Below are 27,004 nucleotides of genomic sequence, written 5' to 3' on the forward strand. Positions count from 1 at the left end.
CAGTCGTCCAACCAACTGAGCCATCCAGGCACCCTCTGCCCCTTTTTCTTTACCCGTTATCCCATTTTAATGGCTGCAGTGACAGGGACCTCCTTGAAGGTGTCGGTGAGGGCTCTAGTTAAGAAACATGAAGTTCAGGGCGCCTGGATGGCTTAGTTGGTTAAGCGACTGCCTTCGGCTCAGGTCATGATCCTGGAGTCCCGGGATCGAGTCCCGCATCGGGCTCCCTGCTCGGCGGTGAGTCTGCTTCTCCCTCTGACCCTCCCCCCTCTCATGTACTCGCTCTTACTCATTCTCTCTCTCTCAAATAAATAATATAATAAAAAAAATCTTTAAGAAACGTGAAGTTCAGGTAACAGTACCGGGCACTGGCCCGCTCAGCGCATGCTATTGTTGGCAAAGCATTCCACGTGCAAGATCTCACGGACTCCCTAGGACGCTGTGATGTCGCTGTTTGCGTTCTCTTCCTGTCACAGAGGAAGGACCGTGACCCCGAGAGGTGAGGTAGCATTCTCACAACCACACAGCCGCGAAGTGGCAGGGGTGGGAAACCTGCCTTGCTGCTTCCTCAGGCTCGGCTCCTCCCAAGGCAGCTCTGCAGCTCCCAGGCCCCTCCGGCGCTCACCCACACTGTGCGATTAGCTTCCTGGCAAGCCGCTGCGTTTCTGGCGCTGATGTCGTCCTCCTGGGAGCCGCCTCTGAGGCGGCCTCGGCCCTCGCCCACTATCGGCATGTCTGAAATTTACTAGAAGCAAGATTCCTACAACTGTGACGGCAGGTGGGACTCCTGCAGGCACCCGCCTCGCCCCTTGAAATTTGCAGACTGTTGTATTTGCTCTGGGACGGGCGTGGGCTGGGGTGGGGTAGGGGTCTAGCCCCTTCCCCAAAGCCAATGGGAACCTGGGATGGGACACATTAGTGCCGCCTTTGCTCCCCCCGGACCCAGCGCCAGAGCAGATGCCAGGTGCAGATGCTCCTACCCCCTTTCCTGGCCAGAGGGAGAAGCCCAGACCGCTGTGTGTGTTGGGGGGATGTTGAATAAGGACAGGCTGGCTTTCCCCCTCTAAATCCAAGGAGAGCCAGCACCCTGGGGAAGGCTGTCAGCCCCCAGGGTGGTACCTGCAGGCTGGCTCCTCTCAGTCCCTGGGCACCCTGGCCAAGCTCAGGACTTTTCCCAATCTCAACCTGCCTTCTACGTGGGGTGCTCAAAATCAAACAACAACATTCAGCACAGGGACGGGCTTCCTCTTCATCCTTGAGCAACCTAACACATTGGCACATCTGCGAGAAGATGAATCTATCCACTCATCAGAGACCCTGAAACTGGCTGGAAAGGCACACCAATGTCCGCTGCTTTCTGTTAAAGGGCACCCTCTAGGCCCTAAGGAATTTTTCCTGAATTACAAAGGAGGAACAGATCAAATGCCTGTCATAACACACTTCAGAAAACAAGGAGCAACCAGAAGTTCCCATTCATCTAAGGAATCTTTGGAAAATCCTGTCTTGGGTGGAGTGACATTTGGTAACAATAAAAGCAGTTCACTGGGCAGGCAGCCCGGGGATGGCCAAAGCCAACGGGCAGCCGGTCCCTCCACGGATTGTGGCTCACCTCTCAAGGCTTCTAAGAAGTTCGCAAGAATGTCAGGAACCCTGTCTGGCCTTGGTGGGTCCCAGGCCACCCCCACCCAGGCTTCCTCTCCACCCGAGTCACAAGACAAGGCGCCTCCTTCACAGAACTTTCTTCTTCTGAAGACCAGCGAGGCTTCTGCACCTTTCCCACAGCTCAGGCTGACCAGGGTCAGCGTCGGAAGAGTCACCAGGCGGAACTACCCACAGATTCGTGTGTGTCCCACAAGTTGTCTGGTTTCCTGCCCAAATCAGATGCTAGGGGTGGAATCCTGGATGGCAAAAACAAAAAACATCACATCTATTCTGCAGCAACAAGTCTGAGTTAATAAACTTGCTACTCTTCCTTAGAGGGTTTTTTTTTTTTAAAGCACCAGAATAACAGCTAATATTTGTACTGTTAAAGGAATATGTAAAGTACTTTTTATAATTAACATCTCATGATTTCCTTTACATTCTTACAGAGGTGGTAGGGAATTTTATTTCCTTTCCCTCTTCTTTCTCTGAAAATGTAATTTGCACTCTTTTTTTTTTCTTTTTGATAGCTGGCAGCACAGAAATCTAATATAGGACTAAAGTAGGATGGAATTACTCAGTGTTTTGTGCTGTGTGAATGTACTGACAACAATGTTGGAAGCAAGATGAAGAAGGGAACATCCCACTACCCTGCAGTGGGATGGCCTTCATTGCTATCAGTGGGTTCCTTTAACAACTCTGGCAACTTTGGTGTTGTTAAAAAACAAAATTCCTCCACATAAACTGAAAGATCAAATTGGGCTTATTCAATAATTCATGAATTGAGCATCATCCCATCCAGCAGATAGAAAGGAGCTCTTTTGAGCTGCAGAAAAGGTTTTTAAAGGCAGAGAGGGAACAGGAAAAAGGAAATTATTAGCAAAGAATGCATTGTTTCAGGCAAGGTCACCCTGGTAAAGGGAACAGAGAGGATCTCTCAGTGGGTTACCTCCTCATGCTGGCTACCTCCTTGTGCTGACCAGGAAACTCCAGGTTGGCTGGTTAAAGGTCGCATTCCGCAGGGGGTTGAAACTGCAGTTAGGTTAAGTATTGAGTCTTCATTTGCTGACATGGACCTTAACATAAAGTGACTCAATCTTGGGCCTGTGATTTTCTTTTTAGCAGTGTGATGAGAAATGTCAGTGTCACATTGATTGACAAACTACTCCTACTCTGTGGCCTAAAAAGAAAACCATTTTTTTTTTTTTTTTAAGTAGGCTCCATGCTCAGCATGGAGTCCAAGGCTGGGCTTGAACCCACGACCCTGAGATCAAGATCTGAGCTGAAATCAAGAGTTGGATGCTTAACCAACTGAGCCACCCAGGCACCTGTAATATATGTGTCATATATATACAGACATATGAAAATAAATGCACGCAGTAGTGTTCTTTTTCTTCCCTTCAGAACAGTGCTTCACTGTAACCAAGGAATTATCCTAGTTATTTAAACAACCATTTTTATTTGCCTATTAAAATTTTCACAGGATCAGGACTTCAAAGATAAGATAAAGAAACTGCACACCCGTCTGTTGTTTTACACATTTTAAAGCACTTTCAAATAAATTTTTGATTCCAATTTGATCCTTCAGGTCACCTGTGATTTAGGCAGAGTGAATGTAACTGCTCTTGGATCATGAAACTGATATTTCTGTGGATGAGATGACCTGTTCCAAGACCTGCCTTGGGGTTAGAAACCAGATTTTTAAGCATTTAGCTCAGGTTTGGTCCCAGGTGCCTCCTTAGAGATTTCCAGGATTTTTTTAGCCTCCTGAGAAGGGATTGCTGTTAGATGATAGGAGTCCAAATGTCCATAAATCTAGGATCATTTCACTTCAGATAGTCATACTGACACACACCCTACACCAATTTTTGGAAGTTTTGTCTATGTCAGTTTCATTTTACTTTTTGGTAAACTGAGGATCTAAGTTCTTATTCTGAGAGGAATATTGTGCCGTGACCCGGATGACTAAAGGTTCTCGTGGCCCGGTGTGTGTCCTCTGCATAAGCTGCACGGCACGACCAGTCAGCAGGCCGGGAGAGCGAGTGCATGGCCCCTGGGGAAGCTGCGACTTGGGTCTGAGAGGATGCAAGATTTTCAGAAATGTTGGAAGGACAGTTGGGCTGGAGGTGATGGAACCGCCCTACTGGGGTGGAGTTTCAGTTAGATTGCCAGGTGAGGCAGGGTACACCAGAGAAGGGTGCCCTACACTAAGGGGACACCCAGGCTGGATCTTGGTGCTCTGCTGAGCAGGTCCTACGTGTGGGAGACAAAGAATGGGATAGCTAGGAAGTGATGACCCACTTCAGAGGGAAACCCCCTGACTCTGGTCCCCTTCCTGGTCTGGGTCTGGCAGCCCTACTGGTATTTTATTTGACCAGCTGTGTATTTAAAATGTTTCTGAATTATGATGTCTTTAGAAAGGGCCTTGACTCCTTAGTTTACTCTAGGTTCAAGCACTGCTTATTGCCTCATTTTTAACAACTTTATTGAGAAACACAGTTGACCCTTGAACAACATGGGTTTGAACTGAGTGGATCCACCTATACGTAGATTTTTGGATAAATATAGTACAGTACCATGATTCTTTTCCTTATGATTTTCTGAACATTTTCTTTTCTCTAGCTTTATTGTAAGAATACAATATATAATACATATACCATACAAAACATGTGTTAATCTATTATTAGTAAGCCTTCCATCAACAATAGGCTATCGGTTAAGATTTGGAGGCATCAAAAGTTATACGTGGATTTTAGACTGCATGGGGGGTTCGGCACCCCATTCCCCCGCATTGTTCAAAGGTCAATTGTAATCGACATGCAATAAAATGTACTGTTTTAAAGTGTAGAATTCAGTGGTTTTTATTACGAGGTTGTGCGTGGATCACCACTGTCTGATTGCAGAACATTTTCATCACCTGAGAAAGAAACCTTGTACCCATTAGCAGTCACTCCCCATTCCCCCTCTGCCATTCCCAGCCCCTGGCAACCACTGATCTTTTTTTCTATGGATGTGCCTATTTTGGACATCTTCTGTACATGGGATCATACAACTTGTGGCCTTTTGTGTCTGGTTTCTTTCCCTTGGCATAATGTATTTTCAATATTTGCTCTTACTGCTGCATAATCTTCCATACTATGGATACGCTTCATTTCATGGATTCGTCTATAAATTGGTGGACATTTGTCTTGTTTCTGCTTTCTACCTATTATAAATAATGCTGATATGAGCATTTGTGTGTAAGTTTTTGTGTGGACATATGTTTTCTGTTTTCTTGGGTATATTCCTACAAGTAGGATTACTGGGTTGTATGTTTAACTTTTTGAAGAGCTACCAAACTATTTTTACAGTGGCTGCAGCATTTTATAATCCTACCAGCAATGAATCAGGGTCCCAATTGCTCCACATCCTGGAAGACACTTGTTGTCTTTTTTATTTTGCCATCCTAAGGGGGATGAAACGGTTATTCATTGTGGTTTTCATTTGCATTTCCTAATGTCCCTTGATGTTGGGAATTTTTTCATGTGTTTATTGGTCATTTGTATAGCTTCCTTAGAGAAAAGTTTATTCAAATCCTTTCCCATCTTTAATTGGGTATTATTTTAATTGTTGAGTTTCTGAGTGATTTATATGTTTTGGATGCAAGTCTCTTAAATGATTTGCAAATATTTTCTCCAGTGGGTTGACATTTATTTTTTTGACGGTGCTCTCTGGAGCACAAATTTTAAAGTCCATCTTACCTATGTTTTCTTCTGTTTCTTGTGGTTTTGACATCATACAAATCATTGCCTAATCCAAGGTGATAAATATTTATACCTATGTTTTATTTGTAAGAGTTTTTTTAGTTTTCACTCTGACATTTAGGTTGTTGATCCGTTTTGAGTTAATTTTTGTTAAATGTAAAGAAGGGGTCCACCTTTATCCTTCTGCATGTGGTTATCCAGTTGTCCAACACTGTTTGTTGAAAAGACTATTCTTTCCCCATTGAATGGTCTTGGCACCCTTGTTGAAAATCAATTGACCTTAGATGTATGAGTTTATTTCTGAACTGTCCAATCTCCACTGATCTTTACGTCTCTTTTTATGCCAGTACTATCCTATCTTGATTCACCATAATCTTGTAGTAAATTTTGAAACCAGGACGTTTGAGTCCTCCAACTTTGTTCTTTTTCAAGCTTGTTTGGCTGCTCTGGGCCCCTCGCATTTTCATATGAATTTTAGGATCAGCTTCAGTTTCTGCAAAAAAGGCACCTGGGATTTTGAAAGGTATTGTGTTGACTCTGTCAGCCAGTTTAGGGAGTGTTGCCAGTTTAAAATTATTTGTTTCAATCCATGAACATGCTCTGTCTTTTTATTTATTTAGATCTTCTTTAATTTCTTTCAACAACATTTTGTGGTTTTCAGTATAAAAGTCTTGCACTTTTTTTTGCTATACTTATTCCTAATTATTTTATCCTTTTTGGGAGTAGGATGGGAACAGGGCAAGTTAAAACACCACAAAGCTTACTGTTCTCACAGAGACTAAGTCATTTTTATTGAATAAATGCTCTTCCAATTGTTGTAAGCCTTTGGTTAATTTTCAGAGTTTTGAAACAGTTGATTTCAACAATTTTTGCCCAGTGTTCTCGTTTCTTTTATGGAGGAGTGGATTTTTAGAAATCTTTTCTCTGATGTGCCAGAAATCAGAACTGCCTATTGTTTATACCACTGTCTTTCTTAGACCATCTGCCTGGTCTCTGAGGATATTTGAGCTATAGAAGCAAGTGACTGGCAAATAAAGAGGTATGATACAGAAATTCATTGGGCCACAGGGCATCTTGGTGGATGTTATATATCAACAGGTATACTGGACCAAAATTCTCATCACTGAGGTCCCAGGGAGAGTGGTAAAACTGAGGTATTACAAGCTGTTCCTCAGTGACTTAGAAGTGAGAGAGCAATGAAGTGTCTGATAATAAGGAACATTTTTCATGTTTCTTGGTGGAAGCTCAAACCAGGAGGAATATTGTTGAATCTCAAATCTAGGAATGACAAATGCATTTCAAGTGTCAACTTGAATCAATTCATAATAATAATCTGGAGCTCAGTGTTAAGAAAATTCTGTGATCACATGTGGCCTTAGTGCCAATCACTGTATTGATCAAGTCTAGCCAGGAAATAGCGGCCAGTCAAATCGGGTGAGTGAGGAGAATTTAATAAAAGGATTATTTAGGAAGCTGTGGGCAGAGTTAAAGGAAGTCTATGAGGGAGTGGTGCTGGATATAGGACAGAGATTGGGATTCCCACTTACAGGCCTAAAGGACCTTTAATAGGACTGATTGAAGAAATGAGAGTTTTAGTGATTGATCTAGAGTTCTTCTTTTGGCCATTTTTTAGTACCATCTGTGAGATTACTTGTAGTAAAATCAATACTTTGTCCTTCAAAATTTCAGGAGTTCGGGACACCTGGGTGGCTCAGTCGTTAAGCATCTGCCTTCAGCTCAGGTCATGATCCCAGGGTCCTGGGATCAAGCCCCACATCGGGCTCCCTGCTCGGCAGGAAGCCTGCTTCTCCCTTTCCCACTTCCCCTGCTTGTGTCCCTCTCTCGCTGTCTCTCTCTCTGTCGAATAAAGAAAAATCTTTAAAAAAAAAAAATTTCAGAAGTTCTTAACTAAAAATGCTTTGGAACATTTTTAGAGCAAAACAAATACAATTTATTATCAACTTTTATCAAATATTTCAACTTTAATATGGTGAGAGATTCCACATTACCAAGGGTTTTCACTGTAGATGTCATCATCTTACTTAATTTTCACAAATAAATCTGTATTGCAAGGTTTGAGAATCCCCAAGTGCAGCCTGACTTCTGACATCAAATCTGGGGGTTGTCACGACCACCCTCACATTTGTTAATTTGCTAGAAGGACCAAACTCATTAAAAGCTCTTATACTCACAGTTGTGGTTTATTACAATGAAAGGATACACATTGAAATCAGTGGAGAAAAGAGGCACATGGGGCAGAGTCCAGGAGAATTCCAAGCATGAACTTCCATTTGTCTTCTCTCAGTGAAGTTGTGAGCAGTGCTAACTTCTCTCAGTAACGTGTGATGAAACACATGGAATATTACCAACTAGGATGCCTTGCTGAGTTTTGGCGTCCAGAGTGTTTAATTGAGCTTGGTCCTATAGTCATGGTTGACTGCCAACCTGGCTGACCTTAATCTCCAGCCCCTCCAGAGGTCAAACTAATACTATGTGGCCCAAGACCTCTCCCCCCACCAAAAATTGCATTGTCAGCATAGACTTTCTGGCATGGCCCAGGGTCCCCAGATAAACAAAGACACTCTTATCAAGCAGGACATTCCAATGTCTTAGAAGTTGCCTCACAGAAGTCAAGGGCAAAAGCCAGACCTCTCTTTGGGCAAGGTTAATCCTTCAATACACAAGCATGTACTACGGTTATAAAAGCCTAATATAAAAACAGGATGGAGGAAACCCTGCAGGTAGGCAGACATCTGATAGGGATTTTCCTTTTGTCCCATAGCTCAGTGATATTTTTTAGTGTATATAAGAATTACTGTATACAAAATTTTGTATACTGGACATCATGGACTATATAGGGGACTTTCAAGGGAATCTTTACTTTATAGGCTGACGCTTAAAAATACCTTCTCAAGGGGCGCCTGGGTGGCTCAGTCGTTAAGCATCTGCCTTCGGCTCAGGTCGAGCCCCGCGTTGGGCTCCCTGCTCCTTGAGAAGCCTGCTTCTCCATCTCCCACTCCCCCTGCTTGTGTTCCCTCTCTCACTGTGTCTCTCTCTGTCAAATTTTAAAAAAAAAGATTAAAAAAAATACCTTCTCAATATTCTCAACTCCTTCCACAGTGAAACACACAGACTCATAAAACAACAAAAGCAAAGGAGTGCCTGAGTGGCTCAGTTGGTTAAGTCTTTGCCTTTGGCTCAGGTCATGATCCCTGGGTCCTGGGATCGAGTCCCGCATAGGGCTCCCTGCTCATTGGGGAGCCTGCTTCCTGTCCTCCCTGTTTGTGCTCTCTGTCTCTCTCTCTCAAATAAGTAAATAAAATCTTAACAACAACAACAAAAAAGCAAAGCAAGAAATAATAATAGCACCCTAAAAAATTAAATTGTTTTTACAGAGAACTTAATCTGGAAATTCGGTTTCTTTTACTGCCACAATTAAGATTCTAGCCATGGAAATTGTGCTAGGTCATACATTTTTTTCAAATCATTTGCCTATGATTGTGAAGCAAATTGCTGGGAACTCTGGGGACCATTTTTGGGGTATCTCTTTCTGATGCAAGGTAGACTAGAGAGTGGGAAAATTGTGTGAGACCTATAAAATTACTTAAAAGTAAAACCTTTGGCTTTCTTAATCTACAGCATATAAAGTTTACAGAGTAATTTGAAGAAAATTTTATAATAGTTATTATTACAAGTAAAAAGTAACATATATTCTCTATTTCTCACAAAATTCACTCCTTCAGAAGTGTTCTGTGTGGTTACCCATCTTTGATTTTGGTGGGCATGTAACAGCACTGGGCTCTGCCTTCTGGGCTGAAATACTGTAGATCACCTTGATATAATTTATCAACAAAAAGCATTTTCTCCATAAACCTTAATAAGTTAGCAGTGAGTTTCTGTGGTGGAAAGGGTTTTTTTTCTCCTTTGTTACATTTTGATTTATAGCATGGCCTTCAAAGGAGCCGTGTTTGAGGAGCAGTGTTTGAGGAAAATAGCGATTCTCACTAATGGTTACATGCAGCCTGTCCTCACAGAATGAATACAAATAACAAAATATACTAATACCAATAAATATTTTTTGGTATGACACACCAGTAATTAACTTTGCAAATTTGCTTTAAAAAAACACAAAAAACAAAAAGCCTTTGTTGCACAATAGATCAATGGTTGCCAGACTATGATTTCACAGACTAGGAAAATTACCAAAATTTTGGGGGGAATTGACATAGAGTAGCCAAATATTTTCTTTTGCCAAATAAAGACACTACAAGAGGAAAAAGTCCCCTAGAATCTAATATCGGAATTATTTCATGAAATAACATTTTTGTAGTCAATACATAAATTGATCCATAGGATTCGCTGATTTAGTTTTCTTGTTTTTCTGCTTACATCCTACTTGTTCTGTCCAGGTTCCATACCAGTCTTTTGCATGTGATCCTCACACGGGGGCCCTGCTAATCTTCTCTGTATTGTTCCAGTTTTAGCAAATATGCTGCCAAAGCGAGCACCATACTAATATTTTAAATGATTTCAGTAGTGATCTCATTGAAGATCTGTGAGTAAAAAACTCTATTCTGTGAGTGATTAAAACCACAGAATCTGAAACAGGATGCCTGGGCCTGAATCCCAATTTGGCCACTTACCAGCTGTGTAACCTTGGTCAAGTTACTTAACCTCCTTGTATCTCAGTTACATCATCCTTAATATACTAATATTAATAGTATCTACCTCAGAGGCTTGTTGTGCAGATTACGAGTGAAAATATATAAAGCACTTAGAACCGTGCCTTATAAAGTTGTATTATATATGTACTTGCTATTATTGCTAAAATGTGTATGTCTGGCAATGTCCATATTTTGTCCTCATTCTTGACTTATAGTTTAGCTAAGCATGGAATTCTATGTTGAGCATTACTGCCTTTCAACATTTTCAAGGTATTATTCCATTTTCTTCTTGTATCTCTCATTCTGGCTGAGAAGTTTGTCTTTCCTTATGGGCAACAATCTCTTTTCTCTCTGATTTGCTTTTAAAGTTTTTCTCTGTACATTTGATGTTCTGTGGTTTTATTATTCTGTGTCCATGTGTGGATTTAATTTCATTTTTTCTAGCTCAAAATTCATTTCGCTCCCTTAAATCGAAGACTCCCATCTTTAATTGTAGAAAATTCTCAATCAGAAGTTACAATTAGATTCTGCTGCAAGTGGTTTTAAAAACAACTCTAAATCAAAGTGGTTCCTACAAGATAGAAGTTTATTTCTTTTTCACATAGATGAGGCTCTCCAGGTGGTGTTTGATGGTGTCAGGGGCTCAGGGACCCTTTTATTTTATTGTTCCACCATTCATTCTCAGCAAGTAGATTCTCTAATCAAACTTAAATCATACCATCTGCATTTGAGCTACTAGGAAAGAAAAAGTAGAGAGAAAAATCCTACTTCTTTAAGGACATTTCTGGAAGTTGTACATGCTGTTTTGGTTACATTCTAGAACATAGTCATATAGCCAATCCAGGTATAAGGTAAACTGGGAAATATTGTCTTTATTCTGGGCAGCCTGGTTCTTAGCTAAAAATGGGTGATTCTGTGAAAAGGGCAGAGGGGGAGACTGGTTATTGGGAACAGGTAGCAGTCTCTATCATAGCCATTTTTATTGCAGATTTCTCTCATATTCCCTCTATTGTGTCCTTCTGGAACACTTAGTAATGTTCTATTTTCTCTGTGCCTCTTTCTTTTTAATATTTCTTTTTTATCTTTTTGTGTTTCATTCTGTGAGATTTCAACTTTGCCTTCCAACTTTCTTTTAAGCTATGTTTAGTCTACAAAGTTTTAAAATTTTTTTTAATCTACTAAATTTTGAAAAAATGATATATTTTTTATCTTTGGAATTTCTATAGCTTATTTCCCCCCCTGAAATATGCCTCTTATTTTTTATGCTGTTCTGGTTTTTCTGTATAGCTTTTATTCTTTTATGTCCAGAATCATTTAAGCTTACTTACTTTATAGTCTCTTTGCTCTGTTGTCTGTAAATCTTAGGGTATGAATTCTGCTAACTCCCTCCGCTGGAAGATAGGTATTTTCCATCTCATCTTTAGGTATTTCTTTCCACGGTGTCTCATGTCCCCAGGATTGTAGAGTGTGACTATGGGGCAGTAGTGTATTTGTCTTTTGTCTATACCAGGGTCCTTTGGGTTTCTCTGATTCTTCTGGATCTTTGATTCTCAGGGTTTTTTGGTTTGCGTTTTCTGTGCTACTTCTCAGGAATACACCTGTGGCTCCTACTTTGTGCACAGCTTAGTTTGGGAAGTGTGTTGTCTGGGAGGTAATCAGTTTGCTTCACCCCCTAATTCTCAGGCTAATGGGAGAGAGATTCTAGAATCCTTTTCACAACAGCTGAGCTTCAGCTCCATTGCACGTGGGGCCTCAACTCCCATTGTAGCTCCTAAGCTCAACTTCTGATTCCACTTCTGCAGTTGCCTAGTTAACCTTACCTCTTGATCACTACTTTTTAGTGTTCTCTTTTTTTCTGGCACCTGAGGATTTTGCTTTCTTGTTTTAGTGCTTAGTTGTGTATTTTGAATGTTTTTGTTTATCGAGCCTTTGTTGGTGTAGGTATGATAGGTGCTTCCCACATCAACTTAGTCCATCATAGTGATAAGAAGTCTAACAGAGAGCATTTTGAATCCCAAAAAGCAGTAAAGTGACAATCTCTTAATAAAAGTTTTGAAATTGCTTTTATACTCCTTAACCTTGTTTTTTTGTTTGCAATGGGCCAGCATTGTCCTGTGCATTGACATTTGAGAATGAATGGACAGAGCACTGAGAAACTTAGGTTCTGTCCCTGGTTTTGTTGCTTGCTAACTGCCAACTTGGGGAAATTATTTAAGTTCTCTGAGTCTATTAATTAGCTGGAAGACTGACATACATAGTATTATTTTCCCTGCTCCATAGGATTATTGTAAAGATCCAATGAGATAATAGATTGGAAACTGCTTTAAACCTTAAAACACACAAAGATTTATGGTATTAATAGCAACGTTAAGGACTAAAAACCATTAGCTCATTCATTAAGGTATTTTTTAAAATATTAAATTTTATGAAGGACTTTTTTTTTCCCCTTTGTTAAGCAGAAAACAATCCTCATCCTGGTAAAAGCTATAATTCTAAGAAAATACTAATAAAGGGACAACTTGAAAATATTCAAATATTCTTGTGAAATTTAAGAGCACTATTTGTACCAATAGGCAGTTATAACTTTAATAGACTATGGAATTCATTGTGGAGAGACACACCCTTAGCAGTTAAAAAAACCAGATAATTGAACCTGGAAATCATCACTGCATTTTGTTATTATGTGTTTTCTCAAACAATGGATACTAAAAGTTTAATTACACTTTGTAAGGAACAATAAACTTTTTTTAAATGCAGAAAACATGTCCTTATACTTGGAAATGTTGAGAACCACCAATCTAGCCTATGGTAGTAGTCCACTAACTGGGCTGTTTGGCCCCAGACCCTCCATCTCTCACTAAAACACATTCCCTAAGACAGAAGGACTATGACAATTCTTACCTAATGCCTGCCAGTCAATTGTGAGGTCTATTGCAGAAAATCTGTGATTTACTAATGGCCACAGTACTAAGTTTGCAAATGATTTACTTAAAAGAAAATTAGAGAATGATTCACGATGGCAGACTGGTCATACACATCTACCACTTACTGCCCACTAAATCTCACAAAAATACATGTAAATAGATAATAATAAAATATAGTTTAATAGCATTGGAAACCAGGGAAACCTACTATCAGAAGAAATAGATTTTTATTAAGTTCTAAAAGATATTACCAGAGAACAAATGTTTGGAGGAACAAAACTAAATGAAAGAAAAACCGAGGGGTGCCTGGGTGACTCAATTCTTGGTCTCTGGTTGTGGTCTCAGGATGTTGTGGGACCAAGCCCTGCATGGGGTTCTGTGCTCAGTGTGGAGTCTGCTTGTGATTCTCTCATTTTTCCTCTCCCTTCCCCTCTGTTCCTCCCCCAACACATACACACTCTCTCTCTAAAGTAGATAGATGAAATCTTAAAAAAACAAAAAAAACCAACGCATGTCTAGAGATGACTGCTGTAGAGGGAGGTTGGATAGAACTACGAGCTTAGAGCTAATGGATATTTTATTTTTTTTTATTTTTTAGAGCTAATGGATATTAAGAAGTGGAAGGGGGTCTGGGGCATTTATCAATTTGAAAAATTAGGAAACTGCACGTGGAGCAGCAAATTAGTAACCCCTCCCTGTTCTGCATGTGCTAAGTGCTGGGCAGCTGTGGATGAATTGACTCATACACTAGGGCTAGAAAAACAGGCCAGTGCTCAAGTAGCTACTGACCTCCATGAACGTCAAAAATCCCATCACACAAATCATCTTCAGATCATGTCTGACTCATATCCTAACCCTGTCCCAAAGTCAGGTGCAGCAGACAGAAACAGTTTACACTGATAGGGATCTGAAAATCACATAATCAGAGAAGAGTATACAACCAAGAATCACCACACATTTGAGGGAAAAAAGTATAATACCAAGAAATTGAGGCATCATGCTCAACAAACAAAAATTAACAATTAAGATGTTAAGCTTTATTATGTTCTAAGAGTGATAAGAGAAACTATCATATCCATAATATAGGAAGAGTCTTATGTATTAAGGAAGCATTTATAGATCTTAGAAATTAAAAAATAAAATACTAATTAAAAAATGTTTTCCATAGATGGCCTGGTATAACAATTGACATGGCTGAAAAGCAAATTAGTAGAAAATTGGTGTCAAGGGATTCTTGCATTACTTAATGGTAAAGTACCATGAAAAAGATCATGAGAGAAAAGTTAGGACATATAGAAGATAAATCTGAGTGTTCCATCATTCAGCTGGTAGCTGTTCCAGAAGGAGGGAAGAGAGAGAATGGAGGGGATGGAAATAATAGAAAGGCTACAGAGTAAAATTTTCCAGAATGAAAGAAAGGCAAGTACCTTCAAGTTGAAAGTATTTAAATTCTACTACCTCTAATTCTGAGGTTTAACCATTCTCTTTGTTATACTGCAGACTCCTACTCGGTTTGGTTTTCTTTTTTGTGATCTGTAATTTTTGTTTGTGACCTTACCTTTAGCAGGGACTGTTTCTTCTGTGGATTGTGGAAATCTCTCTCTAGGGGAGTTTTGCATTTGCATTTCACCAGCAGGACTAATTTTTATGTTAATTTTCTGTCCTATAAGATGTTCTGCATGTAAATTCATATTCCAAACTGGAATGTGGCACAAGCTTGAGGTTTTACTTTCTTACAAATATTTTAACCACTATATATAGCTGTAGGAAGAGGCAAACTTTTTTGCTGTCTGCCTGGTTATACAAGTGAAGTTCTTCTAGTCTGCCTTGTACCAAGATAGGCCAACTATTTGAGGGTTCTAGCTTTATGCAGGTTTCAATCTTAACTCTATTTTGGAGGCCATAAGATTCCATCAAGGGGTGCCTGGGTGTCTCAGTCAGTTGAACAGCTGCCTTCGGCTCAGGTCATGATCTTAGGGTCCTGGGATTGAGCCCCGCATCAGGCTCCCTGCTTAGCGGGGAACCTGCTTCTCCTTCTCCTGCTCCCCCTGCTTGTGCTCTCTCTATTAAATAAATAAAAATCTTTAAAAAACTTCAAGTCCTTAGCCTTTAAGACCTCTTTCCATATTTGCTATCAAACTTCCCCCCACCCTTTCCCACACATACACTGAAGCTTGCATTCTTTGTGCTTCAATTCTATAGTATATCTATACTAAGGAAGACTATGCAGCTCTTAAAATAACGAGGTACTCTACACAAAAGATCTTTAAGGTGTATATTGATAGACAAATAAGCAAGTTCTTATTTGAGGGTTTCTCTGTTTTGTGACCTTGGCTATATATTTATTTGTTGTTTTATTTTATTCAGCATTTCAAGGTGTGTGTAATGAAAGGGGCTCACTATTACCCTTAATCTGCTGTAAGAACTGAAAGTCCCCAATACACAAATTTATAATAATGACATTCATTCATTTGCAGTCTATTAAAATTTCTTTAGTGGAAAAAAAGGGATAAAGATACACCTATTGTCTTATCAACACTACAGATAATAGTGTGCGACTGATATATTGCCATGGAAATTTGCTGAGCATATAAATACTCTTTTGGCAGCAGAGAGATATTCCACCTACTCCACTTGTGTGCAACAGAACACAGCCTCTGATACATACATTTTGGCACACCAAATGTGCCAAATAGAAGAGCTGGTAGAATTAACCACGCCAAACTCTTGTAAAAAGCAAAGATGGAGTTAGTGCTAGAAGTGATCTAAGTAAAATAGAAAACAACTTAGGAAATATTTTTATATTCTAGGTATCCATATGTCCTTGAATTAAGAGTATGTGTGTGTGTGCGTGCGTGCGTGCACATTTGTGTAACTAGTACCAGGAGAAATGTTTCCAGATTTTTCACACTCTTAATTGTATACAGAGGGACTAAAAGTTTTAGAATAAGGAGGAAAATTTAAGGTTATAGGAGAACATTATCTTTAAATTTAATTATAGTAATAGTGATAATGTAATCACATTGGTTACTTAACTGATCAATGTATATAATCTCATGCTCATTAACCTTGGGAAATCGCTATTATCCTGATTTTACAGATGAGGAAACTGAAGTCTAGAAAGGTTAAGTAATTTACCCAAGGTCACACAGCTCATAGATGTAGAGGCAAAATTCCAACCCTGCTTTGATTCCAGAGAATGACTATCCCATAGAGCCTCTCATAAAAGTTTTATATTTGTTAATTATGTTCATTTTTGTGAAAAACAAAATTGTTTGGTTATAAATAATATGACTTAGAAATATGTCTCATTATCCACCACTCATTAGAGACCACTCTTAAATTTTTGGTAAATTTTAATTGTCTTTTTTCATTTTCCCATTTATGTAAATTGAATTTTTTGAGGTTATTGATAACAGAAAAAGCAACTGTGATGGTTTGTGGGATTCTGCAATTTCTCTCCATTCCAAGGATTAGATTTTTATCTGAAGAAGGTAATTTATCCTGACTTATCCTGACTTTTTATTGGTGGATTGAAACGATCATGCCTGGGGAGAAGAACGTTTACTGCAGTTACTTGGAAGATGTCTGCGACCTTCTCCCTTTTCTCAGGACTTCGGGGGCATGCCTTGGCTGCCTCTCTGACATCTGTTTCTGATAAGGGAGTTTCAGTCTCTGACAGCTCTGGGGAATTTTGTCGGCAGAGACCTGGTGAGATCATTTTGCTTTCCGCTGAGTTTCCTTTCTCTGTTTTTTTGGACACTTCTGATGAGCATGACCCCGGAGCATTCCGTAATACCTCTGTTCCCGTAGGAACTATTGGCCTACTCCCTGGTTTTATCTCTGTCTGCACAAAAGCTCCATGTCGCTGGAAAGGAAAACAAAGTTGACATTAACCAGGGCACACAAGTTGCTGGAAGATGCAGCTGTGAACTCAGTTCATGTGTTAGCTCAAGTTCTGGTGAGGCAGGCCCTTATTTCTGCCTCTGCATTGGTTGTCACCTTAGTCTAAAACTGAAGACAGTGGCATAATAATTATTAGTGAAACTTTTAAATCAATGATAAAAACAGGGTGTGCCAGAAAAATAAAAGGGAAAGGCAGAAAGCCAAAGAGTCAGCATCTTGTTTCCCCTTCTCAACATTTCTATCAGTTGGCTTGTATAAGACTACACATATCAAATTTCATTTCTTGCTCTATAGTTTGCTGTGGATACAATAACAACTACAGTTCATAGACCTCAGGATTTGTGATTGCATCCCAAATATCAGTTAGTTTCAATGAAAGACTTAAAGTGAAATATGAAAACAAACATCTGCAGTTGGAAAAAAAATCCAGCATGTATTATAATATGTAATAACATTTACATTTGGCTTTGTAAATCTTAGATGCATTCTCCTGCCTCACCGACATGAGCATATCCAACAGTTTATCAAACTGCTTTACCTTAAGTGAATGATTGTAATAATTGAAACCAAACTCCAAAGACTGTGATCCAAAATTATGACATCATTCCTTAATTTTAACTATGACATGTTGTTGAGATTTTACCCCCCTAACAACCACGTTAGTTTGTTGAAATAGACTTTTAGAAAATGGTTATGACTCGGAAAGGCTTAATGTTCTAACATAAATCTGTCCCATCCTAAAGTATTAAATAATTGATTCTGAATACTCTCACCTTTCCCCGGATGGGCTCATTGGGATTTTTCCTAGCATCATATTGATGTAAAAAAGAGATGTGCTGTATAAAATTCTTTTGAAGTTCTGATGCATCAGGAGAGGCAAGTGGAACTGAGAACAAAGATTTTGTGAAGTCAGGACAAAAATAAGATTTGTATATGGAAATATAATCAATATTCATAATCATGCTTTTTAAAAAATGTTAATAAAACTTAATTTTTTAAAGTATGGATAAATATAATGGATACATCATTCTTTCTCCATGAAAAGAACCAAATCCAAACAACTGAATTAGCCTCATATATGGAATTACTGGTACTTTCTAAAACTAATATTAATGCAATAATGGCTTTAAAAGTCTGTTAGATATGTCTTTTGCATATATACCAAACAAAATTTTAGAAAAGGTGTAAGTACAATTCATTTGTCAACTCATTTTTTACTACTAGAAAGGCTATGTGAACTTTATGCATACGTTGCTCCCAACTAGCACTAACAGAATGAGCTGAAAGACTCCAGGGTTGCTGTAGTTAACAGTTGAACATGTGATTCTTTTCATTTCCCATTGACAGACGTTCTGAAAATTTATAAGACTGTTAAACCCTTTTAAAATCACTTTTAAATAATTTTTCAAGCTAGGTGATGGGTATATAGGGATTCATTCTATTGGTCTCTCTCTGTTTCACATTTTTAATAACTTTTAAAACTCACTTTATTTTTACGTTTAGCATGCAAGGTTATATAAAGATCAGAGCAACTCCCAGTTTAGTGAGGTAAAATTATGGCAAGGAAAAAATTTAAAATTTCTCCCTTTTATAAAAAGTCATATATAAGAGGTTATGTCCACCTACCATATCTCTGGAGCAATATTCAAGAAATTGATAAAATGACTGCTGCAGGGGGAAAGAATTAGGTCATGGAGGACAGAGGTGGGTTCACTTTCACTGTGTATTCTTTTGTGCCATTTGAATTTTGCACTATATGCTTGTGTTAACTATGAAGAAATGAAATTTAATTTTTAAAAAATCTTGACTTTAAAGTTAGGGAGAATATATAAGAAGGAGAAATATGTTAGTAAATTCATACTTATTAAGCATTCATGAATTCAATTCAATATTCAGACATTGATATAAACTAATTTTGCTAGCAGGAATGATGAGTCTTTAAGTATTTATATATTATATGACTTGAAATGGCAATCTTTTCCCTGTTAGCAGGGAAAAAAATGTTAACTGATAACATTTTCTTGATTTCTAATTGAGATCAGTTACTCAAAACTCATTTTCTACATAATCATTACTTTTTTTTTTTTTTTTTTTAGGATTTGCTAGTGTACAAAAGAACAGCAGGTGCCAAAGATTTACTAAAAATGTATGGGCAACTATGACACTGAGAAAATTCTAACCATAACATACACATTTTTTCTACCATTTTGGAAAAGACTGTTGGGTTTTGGGTAAATGCCATGGTCTAGTTCACAGAACATTAGTGTTTTTAGAAACATGGTTTGATAGATTCTTGAATAAAATAAAACAGCTCTAAATTCAGTCATTAATCAGTTGGGGTTAATGGAGTATCAAAAGCATGGGCTTTGGGATAAGATAGACATGTTTTCAAATTCTAGCCCTACCACATTTCCTAGTGGTGTGACTTTGGACAAATCACTTAACTTCATTGAGATTCAATTTCCTCCTCTCTAAAATGGGGATAATAATTTGCTTTGAGAATTGAAAGATGCTGGGATCAAATGAGAGAGGGTCTTTCAACCTAGGCAAGGGGCCAGTTCTTTTGTATCCTAATGAAAGGGAAAACTTTGGAAGGGAGAAGTATGAATCTGAGGAACTATTGGCTGTTAGAAACCCAAAGACTTTGGTGGACTGGGGTGAAGGGTTGGTGGCAGCTTGGGCTGGAGGGTAGGAAGGTCAGATATGGCTAAGAGAGAATAGGAGGCGGAGAGGTTTTAAAATCTTCTCTTGACACCCCCCCCCCCCCACACACACAATGCCTGGGAAGATCATTGCTTGCCTCAGGGGGAAGAAACTAACAGCAACTGGCTAGCCATCTGTTGTCAACTTAGTAATTTGTGAACAGCACAGAAGTCCTTCTAGAGCTGATGAAATGGGTGCATGCTGCCCCTTTGGGTATTTGCTCTGCTACCATTCCCCCAGCAACCATCAGTGCTGGTGGACTGAAAACATCAAGAGATTGCCTCTTCTTGTGATGCCTCTTTTTAAGAGTTTAAAGTGGAGGGGAGGGGTGGTGTTCTAACTAGAGGACTGGCCTAGTACAGTGACAGCATATGGAAATGGTCAAGGTTGGTTTTATGGGGTCTGACACTCTCTAGCCTGACCCTCATTTTCTTTCCTTGAAATTCACTGGGAGGCACACAAGTCAGACCCTAGTCTTTACATTTTGCTTCCACAGGGCTGTTGGCTCCCCTTGGGGAACATGACCTAAGATAAACTAGACAGACACTATAAAGAAAGACAACAAAATTTAAAACATATACTGTGTGAGGCTTAATAATTAGAACCGGTACTCCAGGAATTTAAAATAAGCACAACAGGGTGCCTGGGTGGCTCAGTCGGTTAAGCGACTGCCTTCGGCTCAGGTCATGATCCTGGAGTCCCGGGATCGAGTCCCACATCGGGCTCCCTGCTCGGCAGGGAGTCTGCTTCTCCCTCTGACCCTCCTCCCTCTCGTGCTCTCTGTCTCTCATTCTCTCTCACAAATAAATAAATAAAATTAAAAAAAAAAATAAGCACAACAAACATGCTCAAAGACACAAAGTATTATTAATATGAAGCAAGAAGAAGGGGTCATTAAAAAAGAATCACATATATATCAGAAATCAAACAAAATATAATAGCTGAATTTAAAAAGATGAGATAAACAAAAAGACTCATGAACTGAGAAACTCTCTCAAAGGGCAGCAGTAAAGGATAAAGAAATTAAAATATAAAAGAAAAGCTAAAAGACATGGATGGTAGAATTCAGGAGACCTATATAAAGAAACAGAGGGAAGGAAGTAGTTGAAGAAATAATGATAGGGGTGCCTGACTGCTCAGGTGGTAGAGCACATGACTCTTGATCTCGTGGTCATGAGTTCAAGCCCTGCGTTTTGTGTGGAGCCTACTTAAAAAGAAAAAAGGAAAGAATGATGATAAATATCCAATTAGAGAAAGATCAAAGACCTCAGATTGAAAGGGCTCATAGATTACCAAGGAGGGTGGCAGGTCCAGGAGTAAGATGAGGCAAGTTGAGACCCATGTGCTGTAAAATTTAAGGGTGCATTTACATAGCCCTGGGAATGAGTGCCTCCTTAAGTTTTGCACCTTGGGTCCCTCATTTGCCTCACTCTCCTCCCTATCCTGAAGGATACATAAGGAAAAACTAACAACCAAGACACTTTATAGAGAAATTTATGGTCATTTAGGGCAAAGAAAATTCTAAATGCTTTCAAAAAGAGAAGGTAGGTTACTTACAAAGGAGGAAAAAGAAGATTTACATAAAAATTCACAGCAACAGCATTGGACACAAGATGATAATTGATTAATATTTTTTAAAATGTTAAAAAGAACTTTAAGCCTTGAATTTTTATACCCAACCAAACTGTCATTCAGCAGTGAAGCAAAAATAAAAAATATTGGGAGGCAAGGAAATCCTCAGAATATTTCCCCATAAAAAAAGCCTACTCCAAAATTCCAAGAGGAAAAATCCAAATAAGGATAGAAATAAATCAAGGAAGGTGTGTGCCTAAGATATATAGAAGAAAATAACAATTTTTTTTATTTCTTTAAAAAGTCAAGGACTAAAGAACAAAAAAATAAGTATTACACACATAACTCAGAACTAAAATTCTACTGTTATTAACATATTAATAGAGATACTGGTGAACTATATATATATGTAAAGTATATATATGAAAGAAGTAGTAAAATGATTTCAAAGGAAAAGAAAAAACTCTCATTATTTGTAGGTAACATGATTACCTGAATAGAAACACCACTGGAATCAACAAAGTATGAGAATAAGAGTGTAGCAAGGTAAACAGTTAAGTGTATAAAAATCAAAGCTATAATCTACTAGAAAACAAAACAAAAAATAAGATACACTCTCTGTGGGAACAACAACTGTACAATATCAAGTTTTTAGAAACTAACAACTAACAAGACCTCTCCTGAGAAAAAATTTAAACTCTCTTGACATAAAGGTAGAACTGAATAGACTTTCCATACTATTAGATAAGATGAAATAGTATGTTACTGTAAAGGTAACAATTTTTCCTAAATTAATCTATAATGCCAACAAACCCAATAAAAATTCTACCTGGATATTTTGAGGGATGTCATAAATTCCAGAGTTTAAATGGAAAAATAAAGGTCCATAAATAGAGAGGTCAACTCTGAAAAGTAAGAGCAAAGAATGGAGACTTTCCCTATCAGATATTAAGCTAAAAATCGAGAAAACTAAAACATGTTAGTACTGATCCAAGAACTAAAAATTAATAATAGAAAGCTCAGAGACAGACCCATTTATATAGGAAACTCTAACATACAAGTAAGGAGATTCCACAAGTCAACAAGGAAAGTATGGATTGTTTAGTATCCAGGAAACTTCTTCACCCCATGGAGAAAAATGAAATAGGTTCCCTATTTAATATTGCACATAAAGGCAGATGCTAGGATTAAGGCTAAATTATGGAAGGTAAAATTATAAAAACAAGGAAGAAAATGTAGGAGAATATTTTTGTGATGTTAAGGTAGAAAAACTCTTCATAAACACCCAATGCACAATCCATAGGTGAAAAGTTCATGCCTCTCTCCTGTACAGAATCCTTGCAAACCAACAGCCCTGCAATTACAGTGAAACAATATTTAAAAATTAAAGGCTTAAGGAAAGAAATATTTTTCATTTGTAATATTAAATCTGGGATATTAATATAAATCATAAGTAACTATAAATAACTCTATATATAAAGGCCCCCTTTGAACATTAAAAATCTTAACATCAAAACATATTACTCTCAAAAGATTAACAATTGGACTTCCTGCAGATTTGATGTAACAATAGGCTCCAGAAGACAATGGAATAATATCTTCCAAGTGTAAAAGGTAAATAACCATGAACCCAGAATTCTATATCCAGCTCTACTCTCACCCATTAGAGTGAGGACAGTTTGAAGACATTTCAGACAAAAGTAAAGTGAAGAGTTAGCTACTCCTAAACTCACATGGGAAGAACAATTTAACGACATGTGGTAGTCCATTACATTGATGGCTCTAGTTTACTGGTCTCCCACTATTCACATCCTTGTACAGTCCCCTCCTTGTGAATGTGGGCTGGCCTTGTGATTAGATTTAACCGATAGGATGTAGCAAAAGTAACACTCTGCCAGTTGCAAGCATAAAAAATACCCTTGAGAAAGCCTTTCAGTTTCTGTTGCATTTTTGGGAGCCCTGAGCTGCTAGGTAAGAAGTTCAGCTACCCTACTGGAGAGCCCATATGGAGGGACCACATGTAGAAAGAGGGGCCTGGTCATTCCAGCCTCCCAGCTGAGTCTAGTCCTCAGGTGACCTGCCAAGTGAATGCAGCCACAAGTGTCCACCACCAAGACCAGCCAAAGAACTGCCCAGCTGAGCCCAGCCCAGATTACAGAATCATGAGCAAATAAAATGATGGTTGTTTGAAGCAACTCAATTTTGAGGTGACCTGTTATGCAATTAAGAAACAAATACTTCAGAAGCAAGTCAGTTAAATCAATTAAAATGAATTATCTTTTAAATAGTGATCTAGGGGCACATGGGTGACTCGGTTAAGTGTCTGCCTTTGGCTCAGGTCATGATCTCAGGGTCCTGGGATCGAGTCCTGTGTCGGGCTCCCTGCTCATGGGGATCCTGCTTTTCCCCTCTCGTCCCCACTAGTGCTCTCTCTCGCTATCTCTCTCTCTCTCAAATAAATAAAATATAAATAAATAAATAGTGATCTAGAACCTCCCAGAATCTCAAAAATAATAACTTAAAAAAAAAAAAGGGCGCCTGGGTGGCTCAGATGGTTAAGTGTCTGCCTTCGGCTCAGGTCATGATCTCAGGGTCCTGGGATCGAGTCCCGCATCGGGCTCCCTGCTCCTTGGGAGCCTGCTTCTACCTCTGCCTCTCTCTCTCAGAGTCTCTCTGTCTCTCATGAATAAAAAAAAAAAATCTTAAAAAACAAAACAAAACACTTCTTTATGGGAACTAATAGAAAATGAATCTGCGCTATTAGAGAAATTCCTTACTCAGACATTATATCTATTAAAATCAGACATAACTACCATATTAATTTATGCAAATATATGAGACTTTTAAAGAAGCCCACAATAGTGAAGAACATCTAAGTAGGAAAACATCAAAGAAGATATTCAAGTTCTTTGTGGTTATTCTACTTCAGAATTCAAACTGAACCCAAAGTAATTACTTTTAAAGAAGCCTTGTTACATGAGGATTACAAAACATAAGGCAAAGTCCATGAAGAATGTTTGAAATCCACTCTCTGTTTCTTGGAAACTTGATCTAATTAAAATAGAAATTTTCTAAACAAGGATACGCCAAACAAGTTGGTGTCAGGCCATCTATATTTTATCAACAAAGACAGAATTTATTCAAACACACAACTTGATTCTTTTATTGGTGGGAACTCAGCAACTTTTACTTTGGGAAATTTTCTTAACTTTTTGTGTGTCTACTTAAAAAACATTCATCAGTAATATTTTTCTATCAGAAACTCCATTCTTCTAAGTAGTATTTATTTTGATCTTATATAAAAGTATTATTAATGTAAAAAATAACGGTATAGATTTTCAAAATACAGTGAAAAAACTCGAACATAACTATTGCAAGAAATCATTATTAAGCTACACCTTGGTGCAAAAGAAGCAACACAAACTAAAGCCTACTTCAGAAAACTATTTTTAATGATAATAATAATCTGATTTTGCAATTCAAGAAAACATTAAAATATCAAGTCATTGAAAAAGACTCAAAGTTTTATTTAAGTAGGACTTTTCTCACAAATTAGATCAGCCTTTCCAATTTATAAAGTTTTATGATATAAAACCTAAAGTGAACACTTATTCTTATAGTGACTCAGATATGATGGAGCCCAGCCATTTGTTGAAGTGACCATGGATGGCAGCCAGGAAATTGTGTAGTGGTATAAGAATAAAGGGCACTTTCATTATCAGCACAAGATGACATTGCTGAAATGCCAAAGACCAGGCATAATTAAGTGGGCTGATGGAACAGAATGACCAGGAGATGACTTTTAATTGGTATGATGCATGTTTACATCCACAGTTTCTATGTCTGTATGCATATGCACATATATATATATGTAAAATCTGGAATATACAAACTATATATATTTTAAAATGTCATGCCCAAATATTTCCTCTTAAAAACCCTTTTCACTAGTATCCAAACACCATCCAAAATATGAATAAATTGCAGGCCTATATTGTAGTGTATATGTTTGTCTAAATTACATTATGTCTTTAATCTGTTGAATAATATGTAATTATCATTAAATTAATCAATAAATATTTGTTGAATCTGGGCATTGTATGAGGACCTGGGATACAATAATGAATTTGGCAATGAGAAACACCAATACAAGAACAGAGAGACAGAGACAGAGGAGGAGAGGCAGGAGGACGGGTTGGTAAGGAGGAGGGAGGGCGAGGAAGGAAAAAGTGGGACTTCCACACCTGGTTTCCAAAGCTAAATTCCAACCTAACGTAGTACAATGCAATAATTAATAAAAGAAATAACTTGCATTTGTTGTCTCCTATGTACCAAGCACTGTGGTAGGCACTTGACATATTTTTTATTTCTCCTAACAATCCTGCAAAGTAGGGATTATTATTCCCACTTCTTGAATTGAGGAAATAAAATGATGAAATTTAAGTAATGGGCCTAGGATCAAACCACTATAAGTGCTAAATCAGTATTAAATTCTACGGGGAGGGAGTATTGATGGTGATAAGATGACCATGATTTCCAGTTAAACATGACAAATTCAACATCTGCATTTCCCTCACCCCCTCCCAAAACACCAGTACAATGATAGTAAAGACCTTGAAAAGCTTAAATCCTTAGGAAAAAAGAGAACTAAATGAGAGCAAAAATAATAACAAATTTGGAAACTGGAAAGCAGATTGTTAAATGGCAATGAACTTGAGTAGACCACAAAAAAACTGGAAGCTAAGTGCTTATGGGGATGGGGTGGGGTCCCAGTAAGGCTCCAAAAATGGAGGCATCTGACAGCTCTGGGGCAGGGAGCATGTGACAAGGTGAAGTTTCCAACAGAGGATTATTGGAGAAATTCCCAGAGTTTTTGTTCCTCACTCCAGCAGAGGTTTGGAGGATTCCACTCTGGGAAAATAGACTGGCACAACAGAACAGACCGATAGGCATTGATGTTGGGGGGTTGGGGGTCTCTTATGAAATGGCTGGGCCTTGCCTGGTCATCCTAGAACAAAACCTAGCTCTCTGCTCTCATCTTCTACCATGTCCCATACTGAACTAGAGTAGAAGCAACCCCACCTTATGAGAAAAAACTGGGATCTGACTGGTTACTTAACCAAAAAAGTTAAAACAAAGAATTGTGGAGTATTATATATACTAAACTTAGATACTTTATTCTAACCAGTTCAGTCTCCAAATTTTTACTGGAATGCCAATGCATTTCCTTTGCGGGAGTATCCATTGATTGGAATTGCACTGTGTGTTTCTTGTGTAAACCACACCCCTAATGTAACCTTTCTAGTTTGTTTCTTTAAAACAGAATGGAAACTTAAAGACACATCTGAAATAAAATGACTGCAGAATCCTTCAAGATTTAAAAAATTCATTCCAGCTCCTCTCTTGTAGTGATTTTGTCCACACCTAATTAGCACTTTTAAAAGTTAGTGACTTTGAGGGGCACCTGGGTCGCTCAGTTAAGCATCCAACTCTTGATTTTGGCTCAGGTCATGATCTCAGGATCGTGAGATCAAGCCCCACATCTACTTGTCCCTCTCCCTCTGCTCCTCCCCCTGCTCACGTTCTGTCTCCCCCCTGCCTCAAATAAATAAATAAAATCTTTTTTTAAAAAAGTTCATCACCTTTTGGCAAGCCTTTCCAAAGTATCCAACTTTGAATGTATTCTAGAAACTCTCTTAGTACTCAGATTTTAATTTATAAGAATAAATTAATTATGGAAATACAGTAACAAATGCACAGGCATAAATCATTTTGGAAATAACCATGATTTTCAGAGAACATTCTCTGCCTCCTTGGCCTGAGTTAATTGCCCCTTCTTGAAATGTCCCTC

At 38.4% G+C, this 27,004-nt stretch overlaps 1 protein-coding gene and 1 non-coding gene across 3 annotated transcripts in view; both read right to left on the reverse strand.

The window, feature by feature from the left end:
- Positions 1 to 7,331: 7,331 nt before the first annotated feature.
- The window catches only part of CUNH2orf73 (chromosome unknown C2orf73 homolog), a 34,387-nt gene continuing 14,714 nt past the window's right edge, over positions 7,332 to 27,004 (reverse strand). For both annotated transcript variants that reach the window (XM_045884992.3, XM_045884991.3), the window contains 2 exons: positions 17,652 to 17,764; positions 7,332 to 16,840 (listed from right to left, as the gene is read on the reverse strand). In XM_045884992.3, coding sequence (XP_045740948.1) covers positions 16,472 to 16,840; positions 17,652 to 17,764 — 482 coding nt within the window. In that variant the 3' untranslated portion in view covers positions 7,332 to 16,471. The remainder of the gene's footprint in view (positions 16,841 to 17,651; positions 17,765 to 27,004) is intronic.
- LOC123852180 (U6 spliceosomal RNA) lies at positions 9,786 to 9,892 on the reverse strand. The gene has a single exon (XR_006792800.1). It is a non-coding gene; the product is annotated as a U6 spliceosomal RNA (small nuclear RNA).

Source organism: Mirounga angustirostris, unplaced genomic scaffold (genome assembly GCF_029215605.1).
Source record: "Mirounga angustirostris isolate CCGP_5_RB_7025 unplaced genomic scaffold, mMirAng1.0.hap1 SCAF_10, whole genome shotgun sequence".
NCBI classification, from domain to species: domain Eukaryota; kingdom Metazoa; phylum Chordata; class Mammalia; order Carnivora; family Phocidae; genus Mirounga; species Mirounga angustirostris.